This window comes from Oncorhynchus mykiss, chromosome 16, assembly GCF_057628025.1.
Source record: "Oncorhynchus mykiss isolate SJ-2025 chromosome 16, ASM5762802v1, whole genome shotgun sequence".
Lineage (NCBI taxonomy): Eukaryota > Metazoa > Chordata > Actinopteri > Salmoniformes > Salmonidae > Oncorhynchus > Oncorhynchus mykiss.
In genome coordinates, this window is record NC_143037.1 from 42,446,183 (window position 1) to 42,465,474 (window position 19,292).

The 19,292-nt window shown below is 43.5% G+C and overlaps 1 protein-coding gene and 1 long non-coding RNA gene across 3 annotated transcripts in view; one reads left to right on the forward strand and one right to left on the reverse strand.

The window, feature by feature from the left end:
- The window catches only part of LOC149976898 (uncharacterized), a 175,736-nt gene that overhangs the window by 43,389 nt on the left and 113,055 nt on the right, over window positions 1-19,292 (reverse strand). The window lies entirely within an intron of this gene.
- Window positions 291-19,292, forward strand: part of wnk3 (WNK lysine deficient protein kinase 3) — a 74,446-nt gene continuing 55,444 nt past the window's right edge. For both annotated transcript variants that reach the window (XM_021565830.3, XM_036946832.2), the window contains exons 1-2: window positions 291-908; window positions 16,541-17,790. In XM_021565830.3, the coding sequence (XP_021421505.3) occupies window positions 17,038-17,790 (753 nt within the window). In that variant the 5' untranslated portion in view covers window positions 291-908; window positions 16,541-17,037. The remainder of the gene's footprint in view (window positions 909-16,540; window positions 17,791-19,292) is intronic.

Sequence of the window (19,292 nt, forward strand, 5' to 3'; positions counted from 1 at the left end):
CCAATGTTTGAAATTAACTTGCACTTGTCTCTCAAATAAATCGTTACAGTTGGTTGAATAGCTGGCGATGTTTTTGTTGCCATATTAGCATTGACATGAAATCAGTCAAAACAAGACATGCTATCAACAACAAAATGAAAAACTAGCTAAAAACCAATCACTTACGATTCAACACATGGCCATTTCTCGCATTTGTTGGTGGCTGGCTATCTGTCCATCCAGAATCACAACAACTCGCGGACTTGTGCCACCGTCGAGCTTGCGTGTGCCGCCCTCTTGTGGCCCTGTTTGGGTAGCGGTGGCGTAAGCACATCGGACGAGCCTGTGGCAAGTGCCTCCGCGGATTGTAGTGAGGAAAGGAGAAGCCCAGCAAGCGTATGCTGTTACACCTTGTACACAGATGGCCGCGTGACTCGTATCTTGTCTATTAGGTACACAAATTAACGTCTGAAGGTATATGCACGTATAGGTAGATGTACATGAATATCTCGCCACAACGAAGGCTGACGGGGAAATATGTAATCAAACCAACGAAAGGCAAGCATCTTTATGGCAGCACGTAGACATACCGCCTGCTCCCGTATAGACTGAGACTCGACGACTCGAGTGTGGATTTTCAAGTTTGGATTTACCAACAGGCAGCACCAAGGGGAAGCTACAATTTTTAAAAGGATATAATTTGAAAACGTGTCGTATCTTGCCTATTTTGAGGGAATATTGTTTTTAAACAATTAATGGCAATGAAGTGTAATTTAAAGGTCGCTTGAGCAACGTTTGACATATTTTGGTTAGCTATAGAGCTACATGACAGGAATATACATTATAGGGCTTTAGCTAGCTTGCTAGCTGTCTGGTACCAGCTTGCCTATAATACATCCGAACGGACGTCAACGAGATGATACATTTAGGTAAGTGCAGTTTTCTTTCGACATTTATTTCTATTGCAATGTAACACATTTCCAATCCTGCTTTGACCGCTTGAAATATAATGTATGTTTCTATTCACCGGGGTAGTTTAGCTGTTACAATGTGTCATTTGTACGCAAACTACCGAGATATCTGATTGAGGTTTTAAATGCTCCCAGCCGGTGATATCGGGTCAAATTGTCATATTTTACATGCAGCACATGGTAGACTACAATGTTCATAAATTATTTCAAAGGCTACCGGTACGTTGTTTACGTTCTGCCAGATTTTAGTAACGCGGGCGGGGATAGCCTAGTATAATGCCATCAAATGTATTATTTGCCAATTGATTTATACGTTAGCTTAGCATCCCCTGCTTAAACAACGAATGTATATTGTCATTATAACGTATCCATTTATGTTTTTTGTTTGGGGGGGATTTCAAACGTTGCTATAATTATAAATGATATCAAACCCTCGCTCGCTGGAGCCTATTTTGGACTACATCCTTGTCCCCCTGCTACTGCTTCGTACATTGTTGCAGCAGCCAGTGGAAAGCAAGAAAATAAGCCTTTTGAGGATGGACTTGCCCTTGCTGTGTTAATGGTAAACAATGTCCGGCTGTAGGCTGCAAACGCTATAACGTTGCCATTTGCTTTCTAGGTTATGATCAATCAATAATCAGTCAGTGTGTTTATTGTCTGACGACTGCCACACCAGCCCCTATACGACAGACGGTCTATAGAAATGACTGTCTATATAAATTATTGGCTGTAAATGACAAGTGCGTTTGTAAGTCAAAATTGGCTTGGTAAAATGATTATCCTTTTTTTGCTATTTAAACAAATAGCAATATTCTTTCCTGACACCTATTTTTTGTTATTCGCTTCAGGTAGACTATTTGATGAGCAAACAACTTTTTGAGGTTTGATGGAAATGAAAAGTAATCATTTGGTATAGTGGACCTTCATATGATGATGCATTTAATGAAAATATAATTCACATTTCATTTTTTTGTTAAACGGGAGAGTCAAAGCACTGGTTATGAGTTGGATTGGATTAGCCCACAGGGAGTAATAGCACATGGGTTGTGTCTGAAATGGTACCCTATTCCCTATATGTAGTCCACTTGGAATGGGGTGCCATTTTGGATGCTGCCATGGTCTATAATAGCGATGTGCTCAATTCATTATCAGACCATTCCTCCTTAATAGAAATGTTGACGACTTTATGTTGAACCCTTGAATACAACCACTGAAAGCCATAATGAGTACAGCATCCATATTCTTAATAAATCGCAATACCAAAATGAAATGCTATGAAACCGTTTGCTTCAGAGGTGATGCTCTCTGTAGCATAGAAATAGAATAAGTACCCTATCAAATTCCTATGACTTGAGATGCTTCTGCCATTCTAATCATTATTTTTCTATCTGCAGTACGCTATCAGGCTCATCCATCCACGCATGGGAGAGCGCTCCAATAGTTGTGTCCTTTAAGCCACTTTAGTACTCTTTGTTTGTCTGAAACAATTCAGTTCAAACGTGTTCAGCTTATCCTCGGTCAGTTGTAATGATGTGTAATAAGACAAAGGGCTGATTTCATCCATGGATAGGAAGAAGCTCCAGGAATAGCAAGTCACTAGTCATGTGTAGTGGGCCTAGTAATAGCAATAAAAGGGCTCATTCATCCATTGTGATTGGAGCTTGAGTAGATAAGAGTTTGATGCGTGGTAATACAATAAAACTGGTTGATCCATCCATTGTGATGAGAGCTCCACTCCAGTAGTCGGCCTAAGCCACTTTAGTAACATGTTGTAATCCTGACTCATCATGTAGCCATCTGCTGATTATGGCTCTCTCACCTGGATTAGATAGACTGTTCAGTGGGGAAAGAGGACAGGAGAGGGTGTGAAAGAGTCAGATAATTATCTAACCATCTATTATTCTGCTCTTTCTCTCTCTCTCTCTCACTCTCTGAGGGATCTGGTAGTGAACGGCCCACTGTGCGCTTGATACCTTCACTACCCTCTGTCTCACATGCTTGACCTGGATTTGACAAAAATAGTTGCTGTGTTTTTCAGCCCTTGGTTTCCCTAATGGGTAGAGTACAATCATTGTGTTCGATTCAAGAATCAAAGTTCAGTTTTTAGTTTTTCAACACATTTCCAACTCCCAGTCTATCTGTAGATGCAGGACAGGAGCAACATGTCAAAGAGTCGGATACTGTGATGTCGATTTATTATGAGAGGAAGGAAGTTTAACTTTGATGATTTTATATTTTCAAAGTCAAATAAGGTGTTTTATGTCCATTTGATCCTCTTTGATCCATTTGACCAGTAGCCTCTGAATGAATTCCAAATTCCTGGTACTTGTTACTTTGACCAATAGAACACATGCTTTCATCTCATCAAAGTACTATATTCTTATTGGTTCTCCTTAGATTAGCTCCCGAGTGGCGCAGCGGTCTAAGGCATTGCATCTCAGTGCTAGAGGCGTCACTACAGACCCTGGTTCGATTCCAGGCTGTATCACAACCGGCCGTGATTGGTTTTTCCCATAGGGCGGCGCACAATTGGCCCAGCGTCGTCTGGGTTTGGCCGGGGTAGGCCGCCATTGTAAATAAGAATTTGTTCTTAATGTTCTTATTAACTGACTTGCCTAGTTAAATTAAAATAAAGATTGAAATGTAAATTCAGATGTATGAAAGATACAGTGACACTGTAGAAATGCTCCTGCAGTTTTATTGTGCAAGGTTTCCACCCCAAGGTCTTCGTCAGGCTGAGATCAATTTTATGGCCTTATTTTGCCTGCTGTCAGAGTACAATGACACTTTTCTTTCCAAAACGCACACCTCCCTGGCGGTCGGTTTTTGTTCTCTGCTCACGTGATTAATCAGCCAGAGATAATGAGCAATGCTTTAACGAACTTAGGGCAGTTACGGTGGCCATATTACCTACCGCCATACCGGCGGTCACGAGTTATGACCACAGTCAAATTCCACGTGGCCACGGTAATTAGGTTTCTCCGAGCTCTGATGCTGCTGATTTAGTAGCCTACCAAACTTGCTAACTGCCTGGTACTCAGCACTCTATTGTCCCTCTAATTACTCTGACAAATGTAATCGAAAATCTAATCAAACACTTCATGTTGCGCAACATTTCTATAGACTATGCAATTGTGTGAGCTTTCTATAAGCTAGCCATACTATATTTATTTCTCAAATTTCCTAATATTAAGCACATTGCTTCGCTTTACAACAGGAGCATAGCCTACCTGGTTGGCAGGAAAATTAACCATGGGAAAAGCGTCCCCCATTTTTTATTTAAGTACATAGTCCTCCATTCCCTATTTAAGTACATAGTCCTCCATTCCCTATTTAAGTGCATAGTCCTCCATTTCTTATTTAAGTGCATAGTCCTCCATTCCCTATTTAAGTGCATAGTCCTCCATTCCCTATTTAAGTGCATAGTCCTCCATTCCCTATTTAAGTGCATAGTCCTCCATTCCCTATTTAAGTGCATAGTCCTCCATTCCCTATTTAAGTGCATAGTCCTCCATTCCCTATTTAAGTACATAGTCCTCCATTCCCTATTTAAGTACATAGTCCTCCATTCCCTATTTAAGTACATAGTCCTCCATTCCCTATTTAAGTGCATAGTCCTCCATTCCCTATTCAAGTGCATAGTCCTCCATTCCCTATTTAAGTGCATAGTCCTCCATTCCCTATTTAAGTGCATAGTCCTCCATTCCCTATTTAAGTGCATAGTCCTCCATTCCCTATTTAAGTGCATAGATGACATGTTTTTTTTTCTCTATGCCCCTTTCTCTCGAGACAGATGCATGAAACTAATATCACACACACATATAATTTAGTATATGTGAAGACGACATTAAATTAAGAATAGGCTAATATTGTCACCCATCAGACTATCACTTGTGAATGATGCCCAGCTTATGCAGGCAAGAAACAGCTCATACTTTTTCAAATCATAGTTGTACACCTCATGTATCCTAGCCCATAGGCCTATATGTTTTGGTAAGGTTTGTATCACAACTAAAGTGGACAAATAACTTTTTAAAATGAAGCACATTAATCCGCTTTATAACTTGTGTAGAGCCTAACTGGCATACATAAGCAGATCTTATATATGCCAGTTTGGGGAAGATAATTTTCACCATAAAAATGCTGCTTTATAATAAAGCGTAACATGCATAATCACATTTGCCGTCACTTTTCCCGCTAATTCATTGCATTTTGGAACATTCGCTCTTATAGCCTACAATGTGCACATTGCTGGGCTTATAATGTGAAAAAATAGCTTAATAGTTTATTTAAAAAATATATATAAATAAAGCTAAACGATCAGCCTCATTGCTTTTAAAACGTTTTTTGATGTGAGTGTTTGTATTAATTTGGGATCAATCGCATCACACAACTGTCCCAGAGTATGTTTGGAATATTTATTTCTTGCACAGTTCTAACCTCAGAATTAGTTTTACAGGGATTTGGGCAGTTGCATCCCCGATGTGTCTGTCTTCTGTCACTTGTAGCCTATTTCTTAGCTGAAATGCCTGTGAGAAGGACCCGATCATGTGACGGGCATTGGCTACATCTGAGAGAGCCATGTGAGTGAGAGGTGCTTCGGAACACGGCAGCCAGGAGATGGACATTTATAATTAGCCTATTATATTCAGCCCAAGGGCACGACGGCCACATAAGGTATGGATTTTTAGGGGGCATTACAGCCACACAAGGAGGATGCCGCCGGGAAATGATCATCAAGTGTTTGTCAAATTGTGAATGAGAGACTGATGAAGTGTGTGCAGATTGTGACTTTTTTCAGATCATTAGTCCCTTCATGCAGCCTCAGAATGTATTAAACATCAAAACATATTACCCAACATTTGTATCACTACTAAAGTGGCATAAATAGCTCTAAATTAAGCATATAAGAGGACCTGTTTCTTTGTTAATCGCTCAACACAGAATAGCTGCATGTGCGCACTTCCTTTGAAATAATTTGGAGAAAATATATTTTCCATTTTATTCAGCTGTGTTCAATTTTATTCTTCATACTAAAATAATACCATGGAATTCGAAGCAAATCTTGTCTGCTAAATGAACTAGTGTAGCCCACAGCCATATGGCATAGCCAGATCAGGGCCTAACATAAGGACAACTTAAGAATGTGCTATTCTGGTCTTCTGGAATGGACATTTTCTTTATCATGTTACTTTAGAATAAATAATGGTTTATAGTGATGGTGTAGGCTATATTACATGGATTTATTAGACTTTTAAAAATGTAGATGTTCCAAAGGTCTGCTTCAGTGGCTTGTAGGCTATGCACTATGCTAAATGTGTTTATGCTAATTAACGGCCAATTACAGTGAGACCGGCAGTTATTTGCTTGACAATCACCGGCTGACAAAATGTCATGAGCCCTAAACGAGCTTATGAGAATTCCTCTGTCCTTGTTCCCCCCCCGTCCCCCCCGTCCCCATATTCACCTGTGTCCCCCCCCGCCCTCTCCCGTGCCTCGTCCCCTGTCTTCCCCCTCCATTCATATCCATGCATGTCTCCCCTCCAACCCAGAAGGGTTTGAACCAATGGCAAACTTATGAGGGTTCCTCCATCCGTGTCCCCCGCTCCTCACTCCCCATGTCCCCATCCATCCCTGTCTGTCTGCCGTGCCCCCCGAAGGGTTTGAACCCACCAATAGCAAGGAGTGATAGATCAGCGTGGCGGTGGCATCTGGGCACCAAACTCAAAGAAATACAACCACTAGAACAGTATCTAAATTCAAGTCAATGATGCCATAATGAATGGACCGGCATTGATTTTGTGCAGTGATTCTATTTCTATGACTGCTGTGCCCTGGACAGAGCAAATCATCTCAGGGCAAAACTTGCAGAGCTTCTACTCCTTATGCTCCCTGTCACACAGTCAAGTCACTCAGCCTGTAGTAATATTTCTATGTTAATGGAATCCAATCTCTCCACTAATTTTTCTCTACGCCCATTCCAACCTCTCTCATTCCTATCTGACTCTCATTTGTCTTTGTAATTGTATTTTTCTCTGTCCCACTCCTCCCTGTGCAAACTGTGGTTGTTTTTGTTCAAGCAGAAATGTAGCTATAGTCACTGCTTTCATTCACACACACTGGTACATATTTTATCAGGGAAAATCCCCTCCAACCCCCTTTTTGTCTGTCACCCCCGTCTCTTTCTCTCGCTCTTCTCTTTCACACACACATTTTTCCCACCCCTTCAAACCATCCAGCCCCCCTCCTGCCTGTGGTTTCTCTCTCTCTCTCTCTCTCCTCCTTTCTCTCTCTCTCTCTCTGTCCCCCCTTTATTCACACTTTTCATCAAACTCATGTCCCAACATCTGTCTCCCTCCCAGTCACACACACACACAAGCCCCCCCCCCCCCCCAATTACATGCACGAACACACACACGCACTAGTAATGGGAAGTTCGGCTCTTTTTGCTGACTCAGATTTTTTTTGACTAGTTCAGGCAAAAGAACAGCTTTTTCGACTCATTTCATTCATTTTAATCAGTAATGCCCAGAGCACGCAGGACCCCCTACTGCTGAACTGAAAACTCAAAAGTCATGATTCTATAAGCCTCTCGTTTACCATAGGGGGCATGCAGGGCCCCGTACCAGTGAACTATGAACTAAAACTCAGGAGTCATGATTCTATAAGCCTCTCGTTCACATGGCATTCAACATAGGGGACTTATTGGAGCTGTCATTTGTGACTGAGACTTGTAAAAGTTTGCTTTTAATCAATGTACATTTGTTTATTTCTAGGCATACAAATAAGATTCTTTCTTGATACATTTGAAACAAGGTCTAGTTGTGGCCTCAACCGGACTAGATTGTGAACGACTTTTGGCGGAATGCATTGCTTGACTGCTGTGGGGGTGATAAGCACAATATTGTTTGCGAACTGCAGCCCCGCCAAACAATCTGTTCTCGAGTTTGAGTTTTTTAAGCGGAGTCTGTGTATGCTTTGGTTCTATAAAGCTGTGTCCATCATAGCATTCAATAATCAATTAATTGACATTGGACCATGCGATCAATTATCAGTTCTTAACATTTTTCTTCTCTATGCTGCCTGCAGTGTGATCTATTTTCCTGTGAACATATGATAGACGGTTGTTGGTCGTAGCACGTCTCTGAAGTCACTGAGTCGGAGGTGCGTGTATTAATCCTGCTGTAGGACTAGCAAGTAAAACGAATGACTAAAATTAACCAGTCACTCAAAAAACAAATGACTCTCGAGTCAGTAAAAAGAGTCGTTTGCGAACTGCACATCACACACACACACACACACACACACTGGCATGCACCCCCATTCCCCTGGCTCCTCCTTTGTCTGCCTGACTAAATCTACAGAGGCCGTTCAGTCCCAGGGGATTAATGTGTGTATACCCACAAAGGGAGGGATGAAAAGAGGCAGGGAGGGAGGGATGAAAAGAGGCAGGGAGGGAGGGATGAAAGAGGCAGGGAGGGAGGGAGAAATGTACCACAGTGTTAGTTTGCAGTTTAGTGTGAGAGAGGGACCCTCAGTCTATTCTCCATATCTAACTACGTGATTGAGAGTGTGGTAGCCTAAATTGTGTGATTTAGTTTCCCATGTTTGAATTGTCCTGTAAAATGTTCAAACTTTGACTTCCAGTTTCTTTAGAGGAGTTGCGGGTAAAATGAAAGGAAGCAATAACCCATACTGTAAACTTTTCGCAATAATCAACTGAATGTGCCATGGTGATTTTGGCTGTGCATTTCAAAAAACTATTAGGCCTTGTTATTAGCACGACTGCAGGTGTACCTACCGATATGCTTCGTAAAGGGCCTGGAGGGACAGGGAGGCAGAATACAGCATGTATTGAATGTTCACATCTCATTACACGTAAGCCTAGTTGATGTAACTGCATTACTGCAAGGCTGAATGGCTGGGATTCAGACCAGTATTGACATGTGATTGCGAACATGTGCCTTCACACAAAAACACAGGAGTTGTGTCTCAAATGGCACCTATTCCCTATATAGTGCACTACTTTTGACCAGATGCCTAGGCACACTATTGACCAGGGACCTGGTCAAAACATTTGCACTTTACAGGGAATAGGGTGCCAAACGCTAGTTTTTGTCAGGGCTCTGGTCAAAAGTAGTGCACTATATAAGGAATAGGGTGCTTTTTGGGACAGTACCGTGGTGGTTTAACATTTTCTGCCTACATGGGCGGTCATTTGCCAGGTGTCAGGAAATTCCTTTTGACATTCATTTTTTATATATATATTTTTTAAGGGGACATGTTTGTGTGTGTCTGCGCGCATGCCTGTATGTGCACGTTACACACGTCTGTGTGTGTACGTGTGAGAGAAAGAGGGATGGGCTGTGTGAATGTGTTTGATGCACTGTGATAACTGTCTGGTATGTGGATGTGGCGGTCATTACATAGGAACTCCTTACCTTACGGAACACTGGGAAATAAGCTGTTGTTTAAAGGAGAACTTCCCTTTCTGTTGTTTTGTCTCCTGCGCCACCCATTTCATGCTGAGGCCTTACCAATCCATGTCTGTCTGATTCATAGACTCACTTATATAGTATGTTTGTCCCCACTGTCTGTGGTCTCTTGGTATGTCTGTCTAACCTGGTCCTAGTTCTGTTTGTGCTGTCTTGCAAATGACCATAGAAGTTGGCAGGAGAGCACAAACAGAACTAGAACAAGGCTAATGTATGTCCCATAGACTTACATAATACGTCTGGGGTTCACCACAACCACATTGGTTCCGTTTCCTAGTTTATGGTCAAACTTATATCTATTGATAAAGACGAAGACCACAATCAGATGTTGGACTTACCTTTCCAGCCAGCAAGACTCTTGGTATGTCTATCCCACAGACTTATATAAATGTCTTCCCCAAATCCCCATTGGTGTTCAACATAGTGGTTAATTAATTTCCCTAGTTTGTGGTCACATCAATTGATAAGGACAATGTGAAAAGGAAATATCAGAGCCAGGACGATACGGCTCGGGTAAGAACGGTAATGTGAGGGGAATACGTCAGTTAAGAGGTTTGGAAGAATATTACTGTCTCGCTCCCATTAGGCTAGTAGATACTTACTTGACTAGACAGCCATTAGACACAGAGTAGTCCAATGGCATGTTTCCACAACCATAATGGCTTTTGTGCGCTATATAGAAAAAGGGCCTATACCTTTCATCTTTGTCTCAATCCTCATGCTGCACACTGGAGTTCTATTCTTTAGTCAGATGGAGGTTCTTGCCTTGCAGTAGGGCTTATTACTGTACCGTATAGGTCTTAGAGGATGTCTTTGCCTGCTTCTGGAATGTAACTGAACTGGAATTCTTTCTTGTTCTCCTACCTTCATGGTGTTCCTGGCACTTAGTCTAGTATCTCCTCCCTTCATTGTGTCCCTAGCAGTTAGTCTAGGGTCTCCTCCCTTCATGGTGTCCCTAGCAGTTAGTCTAGGGTCTCCTCCCTCCATGGTGTCCCTAGCAGTTAGTCTAGGGTCTCCTCCCTTCATGGTGTCCCTAGCAGTTAGTCTAGGGTCTCTCCTCCCTTCATGGTGTCCCTAGCAGTTAGTCTAGGGTCTCCCCTCCCTTCATGATGATCCTAGCAGTTAGTCTAGGGTCTCCTCTCTTCACGGTGTCCCTAGCAGTTAGTCTAGGGTCTCCCCTCCTTTCATGATGATCCTAGCAGTTAGTCTAGGGTCTACCCTCCCTTCATGATGATCCTAGCAGTTAGTCTAGGGTCTCCTCTCTTCACGGTGTCCCTAGCAGTTAGTCTAGGGTCTCCCCTCCTTTCATGATGATCCTAGCAGTTAGTCTAGGGTCTCCCCTCCCTTCATGATGATCCTAGCAGTTAGTCTAGGGTCTCCTCTCTTCACGGTGTCCCTAGCAGTTAGTCTAGGGTCTCCCCTCCCTTCATGATGATCCTAGCAGTTAGTCTAGGGTCTCCCCTCCCTTCATGATGATCCTAGCAGTTATTCTAGTATCTCCTCCCACCTTTGTACTATTGTATCACTCATTTGAGTGACAGGTATTGATATTGTGGGTCTGAGCTTCTGATTCTCAGAGAGGACATGCTTGACTGGATGTTGAGTAATTGTGATAGGATAGGAAGGAGACATATGGTTGTAATGAGCTTCTGTTAGTCCCCATGTGGCGAGTAAACGTTGACTTTTTAAATGTTGGGGTATAACAACGTTACAATTACGTTTTTTTACAACTTAGTTTGTAACCTCGTCCCCTGGTAAATTGCAACTACAGAGAGAGCTGACTGGTGCATGTGACTACTTAGATACCTTTTTAAAATACTTTTCTTTCTGAACAAGATAGGTAGCCTCCCAATGCCATATGTAGGCTATTCAAATGAACAAGTCATCACAACTGACTGTTCTGAACAAGCTGTTATGTAACACTATACAGGGGTGGTGGTTGACAAGAGTCTTTAGCACCATACTGTAGCTGTGTCCCGTTGCACATGAATATCAGTGTAGGCTAACTGGAGTCCTGAATAGCTTACCTCCCTACATGTACCTACACCTGCACACACTCCTGGACAGACTCATTCATTTACTACAGGTCTTAACCTTTTCACTTCCTCACTTCCCTCAACATTTCTTTAGTTATTGATAACTTAATTTATCAGTGGATCGCTTCTTTAGTGTCAGGGTTGGGCTCGATTCAGTTTTAAACTGTGTAAATTCTGGAAGCCTATTGTTTTCTTTTGAGAATATTTCAGCTACATTTTAGAGCTCGAGTGATCAATAACTAGGCTTACATTGCCACATTGCCCATTTATCATGTAAAAAGATGATTTTGCCCCGACAATTTTCTTTGTGAACAGTAATGTATAATTTTAAAATGTATTAGGTTATTACTGTGTAATAGAGTAGCTACAAAAACAAGTTGACAGACACCGTTAAGAGTTTACAGATTATTGGCTGCTGTGACAGGGTCGGAAAATACCTGACACCTAGAGACAGAGTGACAGATTTTTCTGCAAGGGAAACCACACACCCACACACAGACAGAGAGTGATTTATTACAGCGTTCAAATGGTTGTGCATGTGTATGTACTGTATGTGTGTGTACGTACAGATGTAGCATCTTAATTAGGGTTGCAAAGGGTCGGAAACTTTCCGGTAAAATTCCGGGATTTGTGGACTTTTTCTTAAATTCATCAAAAAGGTTAGCGCATAACAGTGAACCTTTTTTTTGTGAGATACACAAGGCAATTCTAGGTCTTGTGGCATATTTTGGTTAAACTATCCCCAATTCAATGGAATTGCAACCCTCTGCATGCACAGTGCATTCTTCCATCACATGTACAGCTGATTTTCAAGATCTTGCACACTAATGAGAACTATTTATCTGTACATGGAATTGTATTCGTTTTTTTAAAATGATTTTTTCCTCATCTTTATAGTGCCGGTGGCATTTTCCTATCTGATTTGTGGAGACATTTCACTGCAGCTAATGTAGAAGGAAACGCTGTGTACATTTGCAAATACTTTTCGAAATCATATGTGAAGAATGCAACAAAGATGCAGAATCATCTGGCCAAGTGCATAAAGTTCCCTCAGCACTCACAACAAGCAACCTCTGACAAAAGTCCCTCTACTTCTATTCAAGGGGAAAATGAGGAATCAGACACCTTATCGATAGAAACAGCTCATGGTCTTCCTGGAATCAGAAGTGTTTTTGAATCAATGGAGGAACGTAGTCAGAGAAATGCTGATGATTGTCTTTCTCGAGGCTGTGTATGCAACTGGTTCACCTCTGATGCTCACAGACAATGTGTATTGGAAGAGATTTCTGAATGTTCTTCAGCCAGCATACACCCCTCCAACCACACATGCTTTATCTACTAATTTGCTGGATGCAGAGTTCAACAGAGTTCAAGTGAAGGTCAAGCAAATCCTAGAGAAAGCAGACTGTATTGCAATAATTTCTGATGGGTGGTCGAATGTTCGTGGACAAGGAATAATTAACTACATCTAAACCAGTATTCTACAAGCGCATAGACACAAGGGACAACAGACACACCGGTCTCTACATTGCAGATGAGCTGAAGGCAGTCATCAATGACCTTGGACCACAGAAGGTATTTGCACTGGTGACAGACAATGCTGTGAACATGAAGGCTGCTTGTTCTAAAGTGGAGGAGTCCTACCCTCACATCACACTCTTTGGCTGTGCTGCTCATGCATTGAATCTGTTCCTCAAGGACACCATGGCACTGAAAACAATGGATAAACTCTACAAGCGAGCCAAGGAAATGGTTAGGTATGGGGTCATAAAGTTATAGCAGCAATCTTACCTCACCAAGCAAAATGAGAAGAATAAGAGCACGACATTGAAGCTGCCCAGCATCACCCGTTGGGGTGGTGTTGTCATCATGTTTGACAGTCTCCTGGAGGGGAAGGAGTCTCTCCAAGAAATGGCCATATCACAGTCTGCTGATATGGACAGCCCCATCAAGAGGATCCTCCTGGATTATGTATTTTGGGAGAGAGTGGTAAGCAGCCCGAAACTCCTGAAGAAACCTATAGCAGTAGCCATTGCACGGATTGAGGGAGAGAATGCCACCCTGTCTGATGTTCAGACTCTGCTTGCAGATGTAAGAGAAGAAATCCGTACTGCCCTGCCCACTTCACTGTTGCTCCAAGCAGAGGAAAAAGCAGTTCTGAAATACATCAAAAAGCCTGAAGACTTCTGCCTGAAGCCCATACACGCCACAGCGTACATGTTTGACCCCAAGTATGCTGGCAAGAGCACCCTGTCTGGTGCAGAGATCAACAAGGCCTATAGTCTCATCACTACAGTGTCTCGCCACCTTGGCCTGGATGAGTACAAGGTTCTTCGCAGTCTGGCAAAGTACACTTCCAAGCAAGGGTTTTGAGATGGAGATGCAATATGGCAGTCGTGCCAACATATCTCATCAGCCACCTGGTGGAAGGGACTTTGTAGATCTGAGGCTCTTTCCCCTGTTGCCTCCATCATCCTCCAAATCCCACCAACATCAGCCGCCTCAGAGCGCAACTGGTCCTTGTTTGGGAACGCACACACCAAAGCACGCAACAGGCTGACCCATACAATGGTTTAAAAATGGGTGGCCATCTGGGCAAATTTGAGGCTTTTTGAGCCCGACAACAAACCATCCTCAACAAGGTTGGAAAGTGACAGTGGAGATGTGGCTGATGTTCAAGAGGTGGACATTGAGGAGGTCCAGGGAGAAGACATGGAAGCCTGAGAGGAAGACAACCAAAGCTTTAGTTTCTAGACTATCATTTTACAGAGGTATGTTGAAAACGTTTTTCAATATTCCCTTTATTTTTTTGTTCAGTGAAATCATCCCATGTGACGAGTCATGGGGCGGCAGGATAGCCTAGTGGTTAGAGCGTTGGACTAGTAACCGAAAGGTTGCAAGTTCAAATCCCCCGAGCTGACAAGGTACAAATCTGTCATTCTGCCCCATTGAAAATAAGAATTTGTTCTTAACTGACTTGCCTAAATAAAGGTTAAAAAAATAAATAAATAAAAAACCTCATTTAACTCAAGTTAAATTCCCTTATATTCCTGCGGAAAGTTTCCACCTCTGAATGCGACCTTGATCTTAATTCGACCTATATTGGCACAGCAAAATAAAAATCCTGCAGCAACAGCATTTGAACATTTAGTACATAATGTTGCTTGATTGGTGATTAGGCTATTAGCTGGCCAAAAGTAGGCTACACGAAAAGTGCATTCCTGTTAATATAATTTGTGTTAGTGTGGGTCTTAAGTGAATTTATGTAAATCACAAAGTTAATCTGTATTTCTTGCTTTGCAGGACAATTCTCAGCAATAAAAGAGATCAAATTAAGATCCTCCATCTGTGTGTGTGGTAATCTATTACCCCTCTAAAGAAGGTTGTGTGTTCGTAGTGGAGATCCCGTCTGATCAGTTTCACTCACTGTCTGTCTGGTGGAAGTGGACACCATTGATGGGCGATTCAAATTCACTTAGCCAGCCCTACTGACTGTCATTGAATAAATTAATGAAGTATATTGGCGGGCACGAAATGACATGCCTTACTAACTGCCTGGGCAGTGTTGCTGTGCTGACGATAATGATTATGATGAATGTGTGTACTCTACATATATTACCCCCATTGTGCCGATCTGTGGCGTTCACTCCAGTTCAATTTGATTAGGGCTGTGTCCGAAGTAGCACCCTATTCCCTTTATAGTGCACTGCATTTGACCAGAGCTCATTTGACCAGGGTTGTATATAGGGAACAGGGTGTCATTTGTGATGCAGTTTATCCCCCTCTGCTCATGAATGAATCATGCAGAAATGGTCCATAATACCGCCTCATCTATCCAGTTTTTTTGTATCATCACAATAGGATCTAGCACCACTATATTGATTTAATGGTCTTCACTGAACACAACTACAGTTGCATCACACTCATAAACTTCCGATTGGCAAGCTGATTAACGCAAAGCAAAGCTGGGCATGATCGTCTTCAATTAAAGATTCCTTAGTTGAAATAGTTTACGGAGTCAGGCGCAACACTTTATAGGGGGTGCTGGGCTGTAGGAAACTGCAATCATTTCCTTAGTTGAATCAGCAATGCTACTGTAGCCCTTAACGGAGGTTAGGCTGTCATCAAGGTTTTTGATTTTTTTTCTCAGAGTAGGCCATTAACATCTCAAGTCTGACCATACTTGGGAGACTTGTGGCATGGCCTGTGCTTACGCTATCTAATTAGCATAATTAATCACCTTACGGTCTTCATCATTTACCCACAAACACTGGGAATAATGCCATCTTTGACTATTTCGTCCAACATGAAGTATTAGCCAGTATCCAATTACTAGAGAATTTCTTCAGCAGGCTTATTATGATGGTTGAAACTGAGTGGACCTTTATCTCGTTTTCGGCTGGCTGCGAAATAAAGGCTTTCTGTGATTTTTAAAAGATCAAGTTTGGCTGGATACAACACAAACGGCAGGAATTTAAAATAAATGCATTGCAAAGAAATGCCCTGTTCCAGTCCCTTGCAAAAAAGGCAATCAACACTTGAGGTGGAATAGACACTGGGGAAATGCCTGGGAAAAACACCATAAATTGGTGTTAACCAGGCAGTATTTAAAGTGTGCTATTAGGAATTGGTTACATTCAAAATGATGGAACCATTTCCTCCAAGGCTTGTATGAACATTTCCACATTTTAATGAAGAACATTGGATTTGGTATGATTTTAGACACTGACCAAGCATCCTTTGACAAGTCAGTATTGACTGTGGAAATGAGTGTTAGAGTCCCAGTAAAAAACATTTATTGATTATTCAGAATCCTCTCAGGCCTGCCCTCTCTGTGCCTCTGAAACTGTTCTGTCGTGTGTGTGTGTGTTTCCCCTTTCTGACCAGAACATCAAACTAAAACATTCTCAACTGTCGAAGTCAAACTGTTGTTCTTCTTGGAAATGAATGCTTTAAATATGCACAAATATGACTTTTACAGTGGAAAGTTATTCGCATCTCACTATCTCACTAGCCTGCTGAATATTAATATGTTTTTATTTGTTTGTTTTCTTCACAGAATTTACCTGAGGAGATTCACCTTTTACACTTTGAAGGAGGGATTTATCCAGAAAAGGAGGGAAGGGACACTAACTTCCCTCTCTCCCAGAGACTTGAAAGACTTTCCTTGGCCTGTGTTTGTGTGTATATAGGTTGGCTGAGGTGAAGCTTTATTGAGGTACCCTCAGAAAGTGCAGGGGAAAGGCTATGTACTTTAGGAGATGGAGAGAAGGAAAGTAAGGACCGAAAGTTAGTGTTGGTCGGGTGGAGAAAAGAAGCACTGTGCTGCTTATCCGTTACCTTTGTAAAGACTAAAGAAAGGAGAGAAGAGAGAAGGAGGGAGTTTAATCTAGTGGCAGGGCCCAGTCGCGTAGTCACCAGAAACGCTGGAAGAACAGCAGCCAGAGAACCTAGAAGGTGGGTAAGAAGAGGACCACAAAAGAGAGGAGAGACGGGGACTGAAGGAGAACCAAAGGGTCGGAGGAGAGGACGGGGAGGAGGAGGCGGCGTATCCCCATGGCGACGGACCCTGGGGAACCCACAGGGACGGAGGACTCTTCGGAGAAACCTGTTGGCGCACGGGAGGAGGAGACGGACCAGGAGAGCAGCAGGAGGGAGAGGACGCACAGCACCCCCCCAGACTTCCCCTCCTCCCAGACCCAGGAGAGGAGAACCGCAGAGGGAGGGGAGACAGGAGGCGGCGGTGGAAGGGGTGGAGGGCCCGGAGAAACCAGGGACAGTAAGGAAGTGGAGCCCCTGGCGGTTAGACCCATGTCTCTCTCCACACCCTCGTCCCCGGCTGCGACTGCGGCGGCTTCAAGGTCAGGGGGTCACGGGCCGAGACTGAGGAGAGAGAAACGTTTCTTCAGGAAGAGTGTGGAGATCTGTGAGGAGGACGATGTGGTAGCGGATCCCCCAGTTGTCTCCCACTCCGCCCCCCACCTGGACTCAGTCATCACTCTCGGTGGCGCACAGGCCGCTACCGCCGCCTCTGCAGCCCTGGGACATGACACGGCCGACCACGACCCATCCAGCCTCAGCTCCACCCAGGACCCCGGGGCCAAGGACGCCCCCTCTTCCGCCCCACCCCAGACGGGGAAGGAGCGAGACCGGGAGCAGGAGGAGGAGGCAGAGATGAAGGCCGTGGCCACCTCGCCGGGGGGGAGGTTTCTGAAGTTTGACATTGAGCTGGGGAGGGGTGCCTTCAAGACCGTTTATAAAGGCCTGGACACTGAAACCTGGGTGGAGGTGGCCTGGTGCGAACTACAGGTGAGAATACTGTACATTACTCTATGCAGGTCATGGTACTAGTTCTATCCATAGAATTACACACTGAACCATTATAATAATATATAGGATCTCTATAGTTGTGTCATAGGTTCTTGATTGCAGAAAATGGCAGTTACAGGTGTTTTTAAAAAGACAAAATGATCCAGCTTCCCAAGGGGGACATATCCCCCCACCTTGCCAAACATCCTGGCGATGATAATGGTAACAATATATTGTGTTGTTTTCACTGGGCTATTGGAAAAATATATAGTTATTAGTTTTGCATCGAGTTACACACTGACACAGAGTTGCTTGACTCATATAATGCAACAGTCATTTGAAGTCTTCCCTGGAGCTTCTCTTCTCTCTCCTCCCTGGGAAAATCTCAGCCTGTTGTCTGTTTGCTATTCAGACTGTGAGACTGACTCACTACAGCACATTGGAGACCGGTTCATCCCCAATGGCACCCTTTTCCCTACATAGTCCACTCATTTTAACTAGGGCCTTATTTTTGAGCAGAGCTCTATGTGCCCTGGTCAAAACTGGTGCGTGAAATGGGGAATAGGGTGCAATTTAGGATGAAGCTTGAGACTCACTGCAGCACACTGGAGACATAGACAGAGAGGGGTGAGAAGAGGGAAAGGAAATATATATATTTTTTATTAAAAAAAAAAAAATTACCACTTTTTCTCCCCAATTTCGTGGTATCCAATTGTTGTAGTAGCTACTATCTTGTCTCATCGCTACAACTCCCGTACGGGCTCGGGAGAGACGAAGGTTGAAAGTCATGCGTCCTCCGATACACAACCCAACCAGCCGCACGCACTGCTTCTTAACACAGCGCGCATCCAACCCGGAAGCCAGCCGCACCAATGTGTCGGCGGCTACACCGTGCTACACCGTGCACACTGCACACTGCGCCCGGCCCGCCACAGGAGTCACTGGTGCGCGATGAGACAAGGACATCCCTACCGACCAAGCCCTCCCGACGCCAATTGTGCGTCGCCCCACGGACCTCCCGGTCGCGGCCGGTTACGACAGAGCCTGGGCGCGAACCCAGGGCACAGCTGGCGCTGCAGTACAGGGCCCTTAACCACTGCGCCACCCGGGAGGCCAGGGGAAGGAAATACAAGAGAGAAAGAATGTGAACGTTTTGTTGCACTCAGGTTGGGTTGAATGACAGAAGCAATGGGGGAAAAAATGGGGCAACTGTACCCAGGAAACATATAAATAATGGTTGAGTAGAGTAGGTACACTCTACATCCCGAAATGGCACCCTATTCCCTACACAGTGCACTATTTTTGAACAGGGCCTTACACTGTAAAAAAAAATCAGGTTGTCACGGTAACTTCCTGACAGTAGGTGTGTGTGTGTACAGGTAGGGAAAGCGGAACAATAGCCCTAATGAGAACCAACCTCACCAAGAGGTTGGGATTGAGATGAAGGATAAGGTGAAGAGGCCTACTGGTACACATTCTTTCTATGTAGCGAAAGAGGAACT